This window comes from Lepisma saccharinum, chromosome 11 (assembly GCF_977018435.1).
Source record: "Lepisma saccharinum chromosome 11, izLepSacc3.1, whole genome shotgun sequence".
Classification (NCBI taxonomy): Eukaryota; Metazoa; Arthropoda; class Insecta; order Zygentoma; family Lepismatidae; genus Lepisma; species Lepisma saccharinum.
In genome coordinates, this window is record NC_139239.1 from 60,502,313 (window position 1) to 60,516,703 (window position 14,391).

General features: G+C 34.4%; 1 protein-coding gene across 12 annotated transcripts in view; it reads right to left on the bottom strand.

Annotated features, from left to right (window-relative positions):
• LOC145994848 (uncharacterized) overlaps window positions 1-14,391 on the bottom strand; it is a 448,153-nt gene that overhangs the window by 6,000 nt on the left and 427,762 nt on the right. For all 12 annotated transcript variants that reach the window (XM_083131227.1, XM_083131229.1, XM_083131228.1 and 9 more), the window contains 3 exons: window positions 11,682-11,804; window positions 8,201-8,340; window positions 1,976-2,055 (listed from right to left, as the gene is read on the bottom strand). In XM_083131227.1, coding sequence (XP_082987353.1) covers window positions 1,976-2,055; window positions 8,201-8,340; window positions 11,682-11,804 — 343 coding nt within the window. The remainder of the gene's footprint in view (window positions 1-1,975; window positions 2,056-8,200; window positions 8,341-11,681; window positions 11,805-14,391) is intronic.

The following is a 14,391-nucleotide window of genomic DNA, read 5'->3' on the forward strand; positions in this document are numbered from 1 at the left end:
AATTTGCATGTACTTCAACTAAATAGCATAATGGATAGAAATATGAACCTCCAAACTATAGAAAGTTACTACACAAAAGTTGACAAACAATGGGATTGCTCTATTTATGATTATCAAAAACTATACTTATTACACAAAATTAACATTTCACTTCTATTAGCACATTTATATAGTTATCAGAGTACCGAGTATATTCCTTCTCAAATAGTTACAGCAGGTTTAATCAATTGCATAACTCTCAGGATAATTCAGACCGCAGAAGGCCATGTTAGTAAATAAACCCTAAATTTAATGTTTGAGAGTTTTATTTCTCATTTTGCAGTTCATTCCATGACAAAACACGGTAGCAAACTTCACCTCACACCTTTCAAAAACATGAAAAATTAACATTACAGTGTGTAATTTCACATTTTGTGTTTTCTTCAAAAACTAAATATGCATGCACCTAATGATTTTCAATGACAGCACCAGAAAAAAAAACATTGGAGGGGACACTCAGTCACATTTAGTATACCATTAAATATAACACAAAAAAATGGATATTTTGACCAAGGGAGCATTTGTTTACTTTTTCTTGTTGCGGGGGGAGAAGGTGGTAAGGGGTCGACTAGTAGCAACTGAGTTGTAGTTACAGTTATTATTAGGGCTGAGCCGATGCCGATGTATTGGTATCGCTATCAGAAAGTATCGGTTGGAATTTATTTACCAATACCGAATGATACTTTTCCAGCTTCATGGGCTGCGCAAAAATGCATCTCGACACTTTTGTGGAGTCTAATTATCCTGGAAATTATGCAAAATTAAAAGTTTGTCTTTACTTTCCACCAGTTTTGTGTGAAAATAATTAATTTTGTGATGACTAGAGCCCGGATTTGTATGTAATTACATATTCTATTCCTCTCTAGATACAAACCTTGAACAGGAAAATGTCAACAAATTATATAACTGACATGATTTTGCATAAGTTTTATGTTACATATATTTACATAAAACAGCATATTTCGGGGATTTTTTCGTATCTTGAACCTTTTTCCTATATTTTCGATCTCTGAAACAAGAAGAAAATTTGTAGCTCATGTGATGTCATATTTTCTAACCAATGAGATGCTTAATGTCTACAGTCACCTAAAATTGACTAACAAGTCGAAAGACAGGCTGAAGACAAAAAAGGGTAAATAAATATAGGGGCACTGTTATTTATCGAAAGATGCTGAGTTTCTACCCCCTTTCCGGTTACATTTACATATTTTCGTTTCACTTTTAGGTTTAGGCAAAGCACATAGAAACTTGGCATTGGTGGACAAGAAAGCTACTTTCCTGTACGTAGCGAGTTACACAATATGATCTCTTGTACAAAAAGTACAAAAGTAACTATGTATTTTAAGTCGATTGTTCTTTCTGTAGAGTTTTTTTTTTTACAATTTGATTCGAAAGTTACAAACAGCTTTCTTACATACATTAATTTCCAATGTGAAACGTAATTAATAGTTGACAAAATTGGTTTGTTAAATACGTACACGTTGCTGTGCTTCTTTGAGTTTATAAATTTGAAACAAATTTTAATTTGAACAACTTATGCCCTTAAAATGATGTTGAATATGTTCAAATTGTTTGAATACTCGATTACATATTTTTTGATACTGCATATTTAGCTACATATCCTTTTGATCAGACATACGTATTTAGGTACATATTGTATAATTTATTGTTACATATTTATGTACATATTCTAATATAATTTTTGTATATTTCAAAGCAAAACTCTTGGTAAATTGATGCATGTAATTATAGTGGAATACTTACACATTATTGTTAATGAATACATGTTCATTCTTACAATTTTAAAGTATCGGTGAGACTATCGGTAATGGTTCAAAGTGGTATCAGCTCAGCCCATGTTAATATTATTAAAATAAAGAAAAAGCTGTTACTTGTTACTTCAAAACACTGAAAACTAGCAGAAATTATTACTTACGGAACTGGTTCAGAGTGAGTGTCTATGTGTAACGTTTGGTTGACTGGTGCCAGCTGATTTGAAGAATATCCATGACGAGTCTTGAATAAAGAAGACAAAAAATCAGACATGGTTAAAATCTTCTAGGATACTTTGACACCGAAAGTGACAAGCCATGTCACTTCAGTATGAAACAATGTTATAGATTGGTTCATTGTCAAGGTAACTTGGGTGTAAAATCCCCCTTAGAATTGTACAGTCATGGACAATTCTGGATTGTAGCAATCTCATTGAAAGTCAATGGGTTTGTTACAATTCAGAAATGTCCATGACTGTATCAGTGGTCAAAACTGAAACTTGACACTTTGGTGCCATTTGCCCACAGTCTCAAATTCTCCTCTTTTGTTGTTCATAAATATGAACAGTACAATGTCTTTTCATTGCCAAAGAATTGTGAATAATTTTTATATGTAAAATATTTCAATTGCTACTTAATTGTCTTCATTTGATATTATTAAAGTACAAACTGTTCTACAAAAATAAATATAACATGAGTGGGAATTGGCAATAAATACTATTTTTGAAAATTACATATTTCAGCCATTTTATATGTTTTATCACATTTTGTTGCATATTTATGTACTTATTTTGGAAGATGAAGATACAAAAGAACTTGGGTTCTAAAGGTTTAAAGGTTTAAGTTGGTGTTTTAAGTCCACTTTATACACATTAAGGCTAATTGGGACTGAACCTACAGTTTAACCCTCCGCCATCCGCATCCTCATTGCAGCACAAATGCCCCGCGCAAGGCACTCAGTGCCGCCTTATCAAACCTAACATTATTTACGTCAATTATTGATGCCAATCGAGGTTGAATTACACTAGCACTTACTGGAAATCGGGCGAAATATACATGAACGCAATCATATCCATTCAGACGTTTTTATCAGCTATTAAAGGAAAAGTAAAAAAAAATTAAAATCTCATAGAATTACAAGCAAATGACCAAAATATTTTTCTAAACGTAATTAAAACTTTGCCATATAATGAAGGCACTAAAAATTATCAAAGTATTTTCCAAAAGTGTTCAACGTATTTTTAAAAAAAATTCAAATTATTTTTTCAAATTAATTTCAACATATTTTTCGAAGCGAATTGAAATCGTACAAGTTATATGGGCGTAGAAAGAAACTATTTGTTCCAAAAAACTGTCAAAATCTTACTGACTCGCAAAAAAGCAATCAAATGTAGAATACACACGTCGAAGAAACTTTTGAAATATTTTTAAAATGTTCAAATCTCAATTTGTTTCTCGTACTCTTACGAGGTATACGTAAGAAAAGACTCAAATCTAAGGAACCGAATGTAGTCACTTTTCAATATCGTTATTTTGAATACTCCGACATTTCGTATGGGTACTGCAATGGTTTCTGCATACAAACAATTTGCATTCTGAAGAATGTACTGTGGTTTTATTCTTCATATTTCCCCCAAATTCATGGCTGGCGTGGCGTGATTTAAGATAGGAAACGTTCCCGTGCACGGTACTGAGTGCCGCCAAAGGGGGACCGGTCACTTCACAGGCGTGTAAGCAACTGAAAGAACGACAGAAAAAAAAGTGCCAACACCTCAATGTTTTCAGGGGAATAGTAAAGATAAGTTACCTACTGCTTTCCCGACCATTATTGCCCTGGTAAAGAAAATAATTCAAAATTTTGAAAAGCATGCAGGTTACGGAGGGTTAAAGTGTGATCTGAACCACTATGTGCCTCCACCGGGTATTGAACCCAGGACCCCTTGCTTACAAAGCAATGACGCTACCACTGCGCCATCGGGGAGGCCCCGAACTTGGGTTCTAGTTACGACCATGCGCAAATCAACGAATCCATCTAGTAAAAAATTAGTGAACTCCCACTCTGTTCGTCAAATATAGCCATTTTGTAGTTACTAAAAATTCTTCTTAACAGTGAGAACTTGGAAAAATTTACATAGGAGCAGTATTTCAAACACTGAATTTTACAGGAAGGACACTTCTGGGTTGCAACACTCCCATTAACTTTCAGTGGAATTATTACAACCCAGAAGTGTCCATGACTGTACATAAGATATTATAACACCATTAAGCCTTGTTTCCATGATATGAAAGAGAATTGTACGAGAGGAAGTATGAAGACCTAAAAGAGAACGGATATGAGGAAATTTGTGGAACAGAAGAACAAACTATGAGGGAAAAGGTCATACAAGACTGTAGGAGGAGAGGATTCAAGAAGTGCATAAAGGAGACAGGAAGACTACCAAGTTTGAAAGGCTTTCCAACGATACACAAAGAAGAGATAAAGTTCAGACCAGTAATGGACTGCAGAAACAATATTTTGGAACCCTTAGAAAAGAAATTAAGAAAGTTATTGAAGTGTTAGTAACACAGCAAGAAAGCAGAGCAGTTAGGAACAGTGAACAAGCAGTGGACCTCATAAAAGGACTAAATTTGAATGAGATGAAGACGACAATGTTTAACTTAGACGTGAAAAGTATGTTCCCGAGCATCAGGAGGGGACACGTTTCGGACATTATTAAAAAGAGGATGGAAAAAGGAATTATAGGAGAATGGGATAGTAAAAGGGTAGTGAAGGCGCTGGAAACCATTTCGAATAATGGTTACAGTATAATGGGTGATAAAATAATGTTAATGAGTGAAGGACTGAATATAGGTTCTAGCCTAAGCCCAGCATTGGCTGAATTGGTTATGAATGAATGGGAAAAGAAAGTAGTAGAAAAAGGAGGTGACAAAATGATTCTGTTTTGCAGATATGTGGACGATTGTTTTGGCATATGGAAGGGAACGAAGAGGCAGCTCGAGACTTTTGCCAAAGAAATACAAGATTAAGAAAGAGGGATATTATTGGAACTCAAAATAGAAGAAGAAGACAAGTTAAGCTACCTAGATATATTAATGAAAAGGAAGAGAGGACAAGAAATTGAAACTGCTTGGGATCAGAAGAAGTGTGCAGCAGGGGTATTCTGCCACAAAAGAAGTGATGTAAGTGAGGTGACAAAAATAAATTTTATAAAGAATTGGTGAATTTATATAAATTGGCTCAGTCGGTAACGCGTCTGACTACCATGCTCAAGGTCCCGGGTTCGATCCCCGGCCGGTTCAAATCCGGGAACTTTTCTAACGGTGAAAGCGGCCCCGGCGCCCACCCAGCGTCGAATAACATGGGTACCTGGGGGAAACCCTGGGGGGTAAAGGCGGTTAGGGGCGTGATGCTGATCACATCACCCCCACTCACGACCGGATCAAGAAAGTGTGGGGCGTTACCCCCACACCCCCTATACGCCTTCATGGCGTGGTGCTATGCACAGGGGAACACTTTACTTTTTTACTTTACTTTATAAAGAATATGGAGGACAGAATCAAGAAAATATGCACAAAAGAATGTGAAAAAGAAGGCAAAATAAATAGTCTATGGAAACAGCTAGAAAAGAATGGCTATGAGAAGGAGGATAGACTGGACATAAACAGAAGAAGGAAGAAAAGTGGCAGGGGAGAATTGGAAGTGAAAGAAAAAAAGGAACAGAAAGAGAAAGAGAGGAGGTTTGGAATAAGGAGTATGGGGAAGACCACAGAAAAGATATGCAAAGTGCTTAGAAAAGCGGGCATTAAAACATACAGGAAGGGAGGGAGAAGCATCTTAAGAATAGCGAAGAATGCAAACAAGAGAAAGGAAAACAGAGAAGAGGAAGAGGAAGGTATTATCTACGAAATGAAATGTAAAGAATGTCAGAGTGTGTACATAGGAGAAATGAAAAAGAGACTGAAAGACAGGTTGAAACAACATAGGGATGATGTACGACTTGAGAGAGAGAGAGAGAAATGCGATATTTAAACACACTAGAGAAACAGGACATGAAATAGAGTGGGATGAGGCTAAGCAGATAGGAAGGGAGAAGAGAATGCTAGTGAGAAAATGGAAAGAGGCCAAGGAAATAGAGAAGAAAGGTGAAGAAGACACAATGAACTGGAACTGATGATAAATAAAGAATGGAAGAAGGTGTTAGAAAGAGTGGAAAGGACAAGACAGAAAGACGAGAGAAGAAGGAAGGAAATAGAGCTTGAGATAAAGAGTCCAACCACATTCACTTTCAGGTGAAAGTAAAGTTGACAAGGGAAAGCCACCTGCTAGAATGTTCCAAAACAACTTTCTAATAGTCTGGAGGGGAGTATTTTTGTGTGTATATATATCATCCTTTTCTTGTACCTTGTTACAATTGTACTTAGTACATAGTCTGAAGAAGACCTTGCTAGAAGGTTGAAACGTTATGTTTAGTTTATGTTTTATAATAAAATAAATTTCTGCCTTGGTCAGCATATTGAGTTTTTCATAAGATATTAATGCAATAATATTTACCCTTGATAATATATGAATATAATAATTTTCATGCAAAAATAAAATTCTCTAAATGGGCACCAGTACATTAAGTGTACTCAGATTGGCCATAATTATAGAGCCATGCATTTTTCGTTTTTGATGAAAAAACAAAATGTGAAACAACACATTGTAATGTTAATTTTTCATGTTTATGAAAGGTGCATTTTCCTACCCTGTTTTGTCACAAAATAATGCGAAATAATGCAAAAACTACATAAATATACTATTAGAAGAGATATGTTTCTTTTGTGTAATAAGTGCAGTTTTTTAATCAACTGTAGGACTATTCACAATTTTAAAATGTCATTTCATGTGCAGCTCTTGGTCCAAGTTGCACTGCTATAACACCGAAATTTTATTTTATTTACCGCTTTTGAATGCAAAATTAACTGTTTTTGTACCAAAATTTTGCTTTTTTTTTAATTTCCAAAAAAAATGTGCCCCTATCAATAATTTACATGCTCTTATGTGTGTATATGTGTGAGACGACAGAGAGAGAGAGATAAACATTTGAGTGGCAGGCATTTAAGTAATACAATGAATAAATGTATCTAGTTTTACAATTATGGAAATGTAAACATTGATACATTATCCTGCAAATAAGTTTTGTACAGCAGGTCCAAATTTCAACAGGAAATAGGCCAACTAAAGGAGATCTTCATCTCCTTTCTTTCATTTCCAAATATTTTTAGCAGTATCCCTTCATCATAGTACCTTGAAAAACATTGACAGCCATCTTCCCAAAGAATGAATACTATTATCTGCATCTTGTCTCTGCATGTAATTTCATGTCCCTACGGATGTTACTAACTTGAGATAAATCTTCTGATTTGGTGACATAGAATATTGAGTTACCACCAGGGTTGAGCAATTATGCACAAAAAAAGGTTTTGTACAAGACACGTAAATTACGCATAAAATACATATAAAATGTAAAGCATGTAAAAAACAAAGTAGAATTAAACATAAAAATTAAAAGAAAACATGTTTTTTTGTGATGGTTATTTTTATGTATGGCAGTTGGCAGCGACAGAAAAACAAAAAAAAGCTTTAAAAAACTTTTCTTCCGAATTTGTATGTTCTCTTATATTGGAATTTAGAAACAAAAAATAAGTAGTTAAATGTTCTGTCCATTACATTATAGTAGTAGGCATTCATTGCCAATTATTCCATGAAGAACAAATTTTTGCACTTTTTTCCAGTTTCTAATCAGCAGTTTATTTTTTTCAGTATAATGTATAACAATTAACATTTTTTTGTTATATATACATATGAAAAAGGAATGTGAAGCTGTTACTAAACCTTTTACATTCAATCCACATAAATTGTGGAGATCAGAAGCAGTATATAAAATGACATTTTGGCTTTAAAATTGTGAATATAGTCCTAACAACATCCCCTAAATGTGCCTTCATGGCAAGGTGCTATATGCATGGGAAACTTTACCTTTTACCTATAAATATTACTACTAGTGCAAGACCTATATATCAACAGGTTTCTCAATATTTAAAAAATATGTGAATAAACACTTCTATTTTTAAAAATCTGTTACTGAGGGTGAGGTGGCTGTATAAACAATCTTCAGCTGAAATATCTAAGAATATTAAAGTTTAAAATGCAATATAATTAAGGCAGTTTTCATATCACCAATTTATGAAAAAATTAGTTTTCTACATCTGCGTAAAAAAACTGGTTTTCTACGCCAAGTAAATTACCTTGCCAACCCTGGTTACTACCATTACAATTGAATGAATTTGTGTATGCATGCATATTTAAGAATTTTTAAAAAAAATATATGTACACATTATCAACTTACTAATGAAGAGTAAGGACTTGTATAGCTCAATTTCTGATTGTAGTAACTAGGATTTTGGGTTGTTTGGATGCTTCCATTCATCATCAATGCGTGTGATGCAGGACTTCCAATTGGTTTTGTTACAGGACCAGCAGGCGTAACTGAAATGTATACAGATTAATGCATAAATAAAAATCCTAGTGGTAATTTAATGCATTATGCTATTATATATATACAGTATATATAATCTATATAGTTTTGCCTGTTGAAAATCAGGATACAAATACAACCGTGGACATTGGGAGGGGGGGTTGATACGATCTGTTGATCCCCCTTGGAAATAGGTACTTTTCAAAATTACGAAACCAGCATCTAACAAAATCAAGTAAATGAAACACTGCAGCGATAACACCAACATCGCAATAAATGGGACATGTCATAACATTGGGAAACACATGACACATGTTTTAAACTACATATCTCCTCAACCCTTGACTCTGCTGGTTTGAAACAAGAACCATTCTAACTATTCTACAGAAGAAATCATGAGCTATAAATTTGGTCCAGTGTCTTTACGATGTAAATTACATAGTTTGTTACATGTTTGCTGTTATTTGTGTCAGAAACCAACTTTTACTTTAATTCTAAAAATTATTTTAAAAAAATAATTCAATTAAGATTTAAGATAGCTCTATCAAATAGAAACCATAATTTATCAAATTACCATTTCCAATGCCTCTTTCATTTTGGTTATCTTCACTTCTTTTGTTTACAATTTACCATTTTCAAGATATTATTTCTTTAATTTTCAAGGTTAATTTTTGGTGCTATTTTTCCATATGGCAGAGAACCTACAGGTGAGAGAGTGCTAAATTCATTTGTCATATTTTTTTTTACTATAAAGGCTGTTGGTTTCATTTCTGTTGCAGAAGACATTAATTTTACTAGACTGTAACGAGTTTCACTGAGCGTTTCACTGCAGCGATAGACACTATCGACGTGTCGATGTGTGCTGTGTTGCACACATTGAACATTTGTAGGTCTCAAAAAAAGAGCTGTTTGAGTTCCTCGTTCATTCTGGACTGGTTTTAATTCTTGTTCCCAAAGCGATCCCACCAGAGATTACATTTAACTCTATAACGTCCATTATTATTATTGAGAATACACTTTTTTTTAAATATTCAAGGTCAAAAGTCACCATTTCAATATTTTCATGTAAGACTATCTTTTACGAAAACTATACTCCTATATGTTATGATATGATATGATTTATTTCATTCCTTTGACCATTGTACAGTGGTTGTTTTCCACACATGGTATGGAACATGTCAGCACATTACAGTTAATAATTATTTTCAAATAGGTACAAGTATGAAGATATTATACATAACATTTAAAAACATTGATTACATTATAATTGATTCTCCTTGTTCATGCTGTTAGTTGCAAGGTTTACATTAATTTACATACATATAATAGATAAAATCAATACATACATATACATGTCCTAGGAGTTCATTTAGGATGTGACAATTTGCAATTTATTGTCAGGTACTCTTTAACAGAATAAAAACAATGATCTAATAGGTATTTTTTTACATGCTTTTTATATGAGGTAGCTGATTGTATTATTTTTATGTCACTTGGAAGGTTATTGAAACAGTGAACAGCCATGTATTTAGGTCCTTTCTCAAATAATGTGGTGTTGTGTGATGGTATTGTGAGGTTGCTGCCATTCCTTGTATAATATGTATGTGAAGAGTTGTTACATTTGAAGGAATCGTCTAAGTCAGTTTTTACATACATCAGCAGATGAAGTATATACAAGCATGGTGAGGGTAATATGCCTAAATTTTTAAACAGTCTTCTGCAGGGTGTATTTCTCTTAGCTCCTGCTATTATTCTGACAATTTTCTTTTGCAGCACAAAAATTTTATTACTATTAGTGGAATTTCCCCAGAAGATTATACCGTATGTTAATAAAGATTGAAACATGGTGTAATATAGTAATTTCAATGTTTCTAAGTTTGATATTGTTTTCAGTGTATTAATGGCAAATATAATTTTACCTAGTTTTGCGGAAAGGTGATCTATGTGTGGGTCCCATTTTAAGCTTTCGTGAATCCATACTCCCAGGAATTTGACTGTTTTAGCATGATTTACTGTCATATTACCTAATGTAACATTTGGTTCATTTATCATTTTGTTCCTTGTGTGATGGAAATTGACAGCCACAGTTTTGCTGCTGCTATAGCTTTAAAATAAGCCAAATATGAAAGTTATGCCATAATTAGAAGAAAAGCTATGATTTTTTTTTGTAAGCCTTGTAAGCATAAATTTGACATTTTTCTTTATATAAAATTGGCAACCCTGTTGTAGGAACACACTGTATCACTGAGGGCTAAAATTTTACACATGTAAGTTACTTCATGTTCTCTACCATTCTACCAAATTTCATGAAAATCTGAGATGGTCAGGTTGAAAAGTTCATTTTCTTGTGATGATTTGGCATGGAATAACCCAATAACAAATCATTCTTATCCTTTCATCATTTATTCTGAAGATGGAGAAAAGGGGCAGGGCTTGAAAAATCCCAGTCGCCAGGTCGCCATGGCGACTAAAAATTTCAGCCTGGCGACTGTGATCTCTTGCTGTAATATTGCTGTTCTTTTAAGTTTGCATGTATGAAATTTTGAAGAGTCTAAGTTCAAATTGCAGTACAGCGTAAGTTAGCAAATGATTTTTTTGAAAAACTCAATATGCTGATCAAGGCAGAAATTTATTTTATTTTAAAACATAAACTAAACGTAACGTTTCAACCTTCTAGCAAGGTCTTCTTCAGACTCTGTACTAAATACAAAGACCTTGCTAGAAGGTTGAAACATTACGTTTAGTTTATGTTTTAAAATAAAATAAATTTCTGCCTTGGTCAGCATATTGAGTTTTTCATATCATGGAAACAAGGCTTAATGGTGTTATGAATTTTTTATCAACGTTGTGAACATTTCATAGAATCAGTAACTATTCCTTACTCCTTGTCCCCCAACCCCTAATTTTCTGCCTTCTCGCATGATTTAGCAATGTTTTGAATATGCTGATGCTCAACTTCTTATAGTATAGACAATTGCCAGTAGGTGGTTTCCTGGTGCCTGAATTTCAGAGCTGGCACCTAGCTCTGATGAAGATTTTTCGAGCACTGAAAAGGGGTATCATCAATATCGCTTAGTAGGCTTTACTTTCATGCTATACTGTGATCTGAATTTGTATCTGGATTTTAATACCGGTATAACTAAATGCACTTTTCAGTGCAAAGTGTCTTCTCACATTCGAAACAATATGAAGTTATTTGTTACTCAGTGATGACATCATATGTTTGTGAAGTGTCATGATATTATCAGTGCTTTCAGTGATGTATATTACTTAAAGAAACAATACATATATCTAGTACTACTTAACATACTTTTTTTTTTCTGTATAAATGAAAAACTACTTTTGAACATACCTGGCCTCTCTCCTGGTTCTACCAACACATCCACATAAGAAACAGGAAATATACCTTTCCTGTTACCAATTCGACCTTCAAACCAATTGTCATCCACCCTCTGGGTTAAGACTACCAATTCACCTAAAACAAACATGTGCAGCAATAAATATAATGTTACTTGTTGACACAATTCTCTCTTAGAAGTATAACAGCAGAACGGCAGGTTGCTTTAACATTCTTTAAAAAGAAGATTATGTGTTGGCATAACGAAGCAGACCAGAAGCCCAGCAAAGTGATAACCACCATTTCCAATGTGGATGGTGACAGTGGTCCCTGAAATTATCAAATAAAATAAACTTGTACCATGGGCATTGGGAGAGGGACAGCTAAAACAGGTCCATCAATCCCTCCTCTGGAAATTGGCATCCTTCAAGATTTAAAAAGCAGAAGCTTGTTATTTTTATTGTCAATAACAGAAATAAAGTTTATTTAGTTGTTATTTGAAGTGAATAACCAAACTAAAACTTCATTATATCAAAATAATTTAGTGTAAAATAGGGGAACCTGGTTATATTTTCATATTCTGCCATTTAATCCAAAGAATAAATGGTTTCAGAGCATCCCAAGTATCAGAAATTATATATATATTTTTTTGTGAGAGTTCACACAACCTAAACTTTATGAGTAAAATTTCCCTCCAACTTTTAAAGCCTTTTCTTGAACAAGGTGTACGAAAGTTAATAACAAAATACAATAACTATGAATTTCTGTTTACTAAGTGTACGAAATACAAGAAAAAAAATGGACAACAGTCGTATTGGATATTCACTCATATGGTGGATCGAGGAGCAAAGTTTATACATTTATATAATATTAATAATTCCATTGTTACAGGTGGGACACGTGAACTACATTTTTGATATTAAAGTAACTACAAAGGCTGTCGCAGAGAAGGTGAGACACATTTCTTCCTGGCTTGGCAACACTGCCTATTGTTTCGGCACTAGTCGCGTCGTGTAGGATGACTCATTCTGTTTCCGTAGCATGTTGTCACATGTTGCAAAACCACGTTAGTGAGCAGCTGTGTTGATTTATGTGGAACGTGTTTCGTGTACCCCTCCAGGTTTTTGTGTATAACATTGCTTTTCGCGATGAGTATTCAAGATTAACAGTGACATGCCATAAAATTTTATTGGTGTTTAGGGAAACGTGCTTCGGAAACATATGCAATGTTTCAACAGGCGTATGCCGATGAAGACAGACTGAGTAGAGCCACAGTGCACCGATGGCACAAGTTGTTCGAAGATGGGTGTGAATCAGGCTAATCATATTGTACCATGATAACGCATGCCCACATACAACGCGTGCTTTTCAGAATTACGCAACGAAGAGAAAAATAGAGAATTTCCTGCATCCAGCATACAGCCTGGAACTTGCACCCTCTGACATTTGGCTTTTTCCACTTTTAAAGGCCGCTTTACGTGGTTGTCATTTCATGACGAACAAAGAAGTGATCACCGCAGCGTAAGTTTTCTTCAGTTCGCTACCTCACGACGAATTTTCAAAGACATTCACAAAGTGGCAGGAGCCTATGGACCCTTGGTTAGCTGTCAATGGTGCCTATTTTGAAAAGGATGTACGTCTACTCAATAAAAATGTTGTGGTTTGTAATTTTTTTGTTTCATTTTAATGATTCTTGGACATGCTTGTCTTTTAACTGCTCCGCAGTCACGACTTTTTGACCTATTGCACTCATTTTGGTCTCAATCGGTAGCTAAGGAACCACCAGATTTTCACCCGAGTACATTTGCTACCCAATGGAGGTCGCTGTTGTCCTATACAGGAATTAGTCTCACCTTCTCTGCGACAGCCTTTGTATTTTTCTTACAGTTTCTGTGCAATGAAAATTAAACTTAACACTGTTGATTCAACACAACTACCCTTAAAATACCTTTCCAGATTTGTAGCTATAAGTGAACAATTTTGTGTCACTGTTGGGACAGACGAAACACTACCTCTTCACTTAATAAGAAATATAATTTCTGTGAATTGTCAAATGATGAAAAATAAATTATCTAAGACAAAGAGAGAAGGCAATTGATCTTGTAATATCCTAGTGGAAGTGAGAAGGAAATGTAACAGATAAAGGAGACATTATTTGTTTTTTGGTGTCATGGGTGGGACACAATAGAAAACACAAGTAAATCAAAAAGTTAAAATAAAGGAATAATATGTAAAATACCTTCTACCTTCTTACTCATATATACAGGGCTACTACAATTGAAATAGACACTTTCAATGTTGTATAAAACAAAAACTATTTGTTATATCGACATGAATTTTGCGCGGTTAGGTTGAGGAACTGTAGAAGTTTAGATAAGACACATTGTTGGTGTTTGTTGTTGTCGCTGATTGTTGTTTGGGTGCAACAATTGGTAAGATGGCTGCAAACGCTGTTCAAAAATCATATTGTTTTCTTGAACTAGCCAAAACAAACTCTGTTACTGTCGTACAACAACATTTTGGGACACGTTTCGGAAATCCAGCAACTACTAGACAGTCGATCTCCGATTGGTACAGAAAATTTGGAACAATAGGGTGTTTATGTAAAGGCAAAAGTCCGGGAAGACCCACCATGTCAGAAGAAAAAGTGCATCGTGTCCGTGCTGTTTTTCAGCAAAGTCCACAGCAAGGGCGAGTTTGGAACTACAAGTGCCACAACAAACTG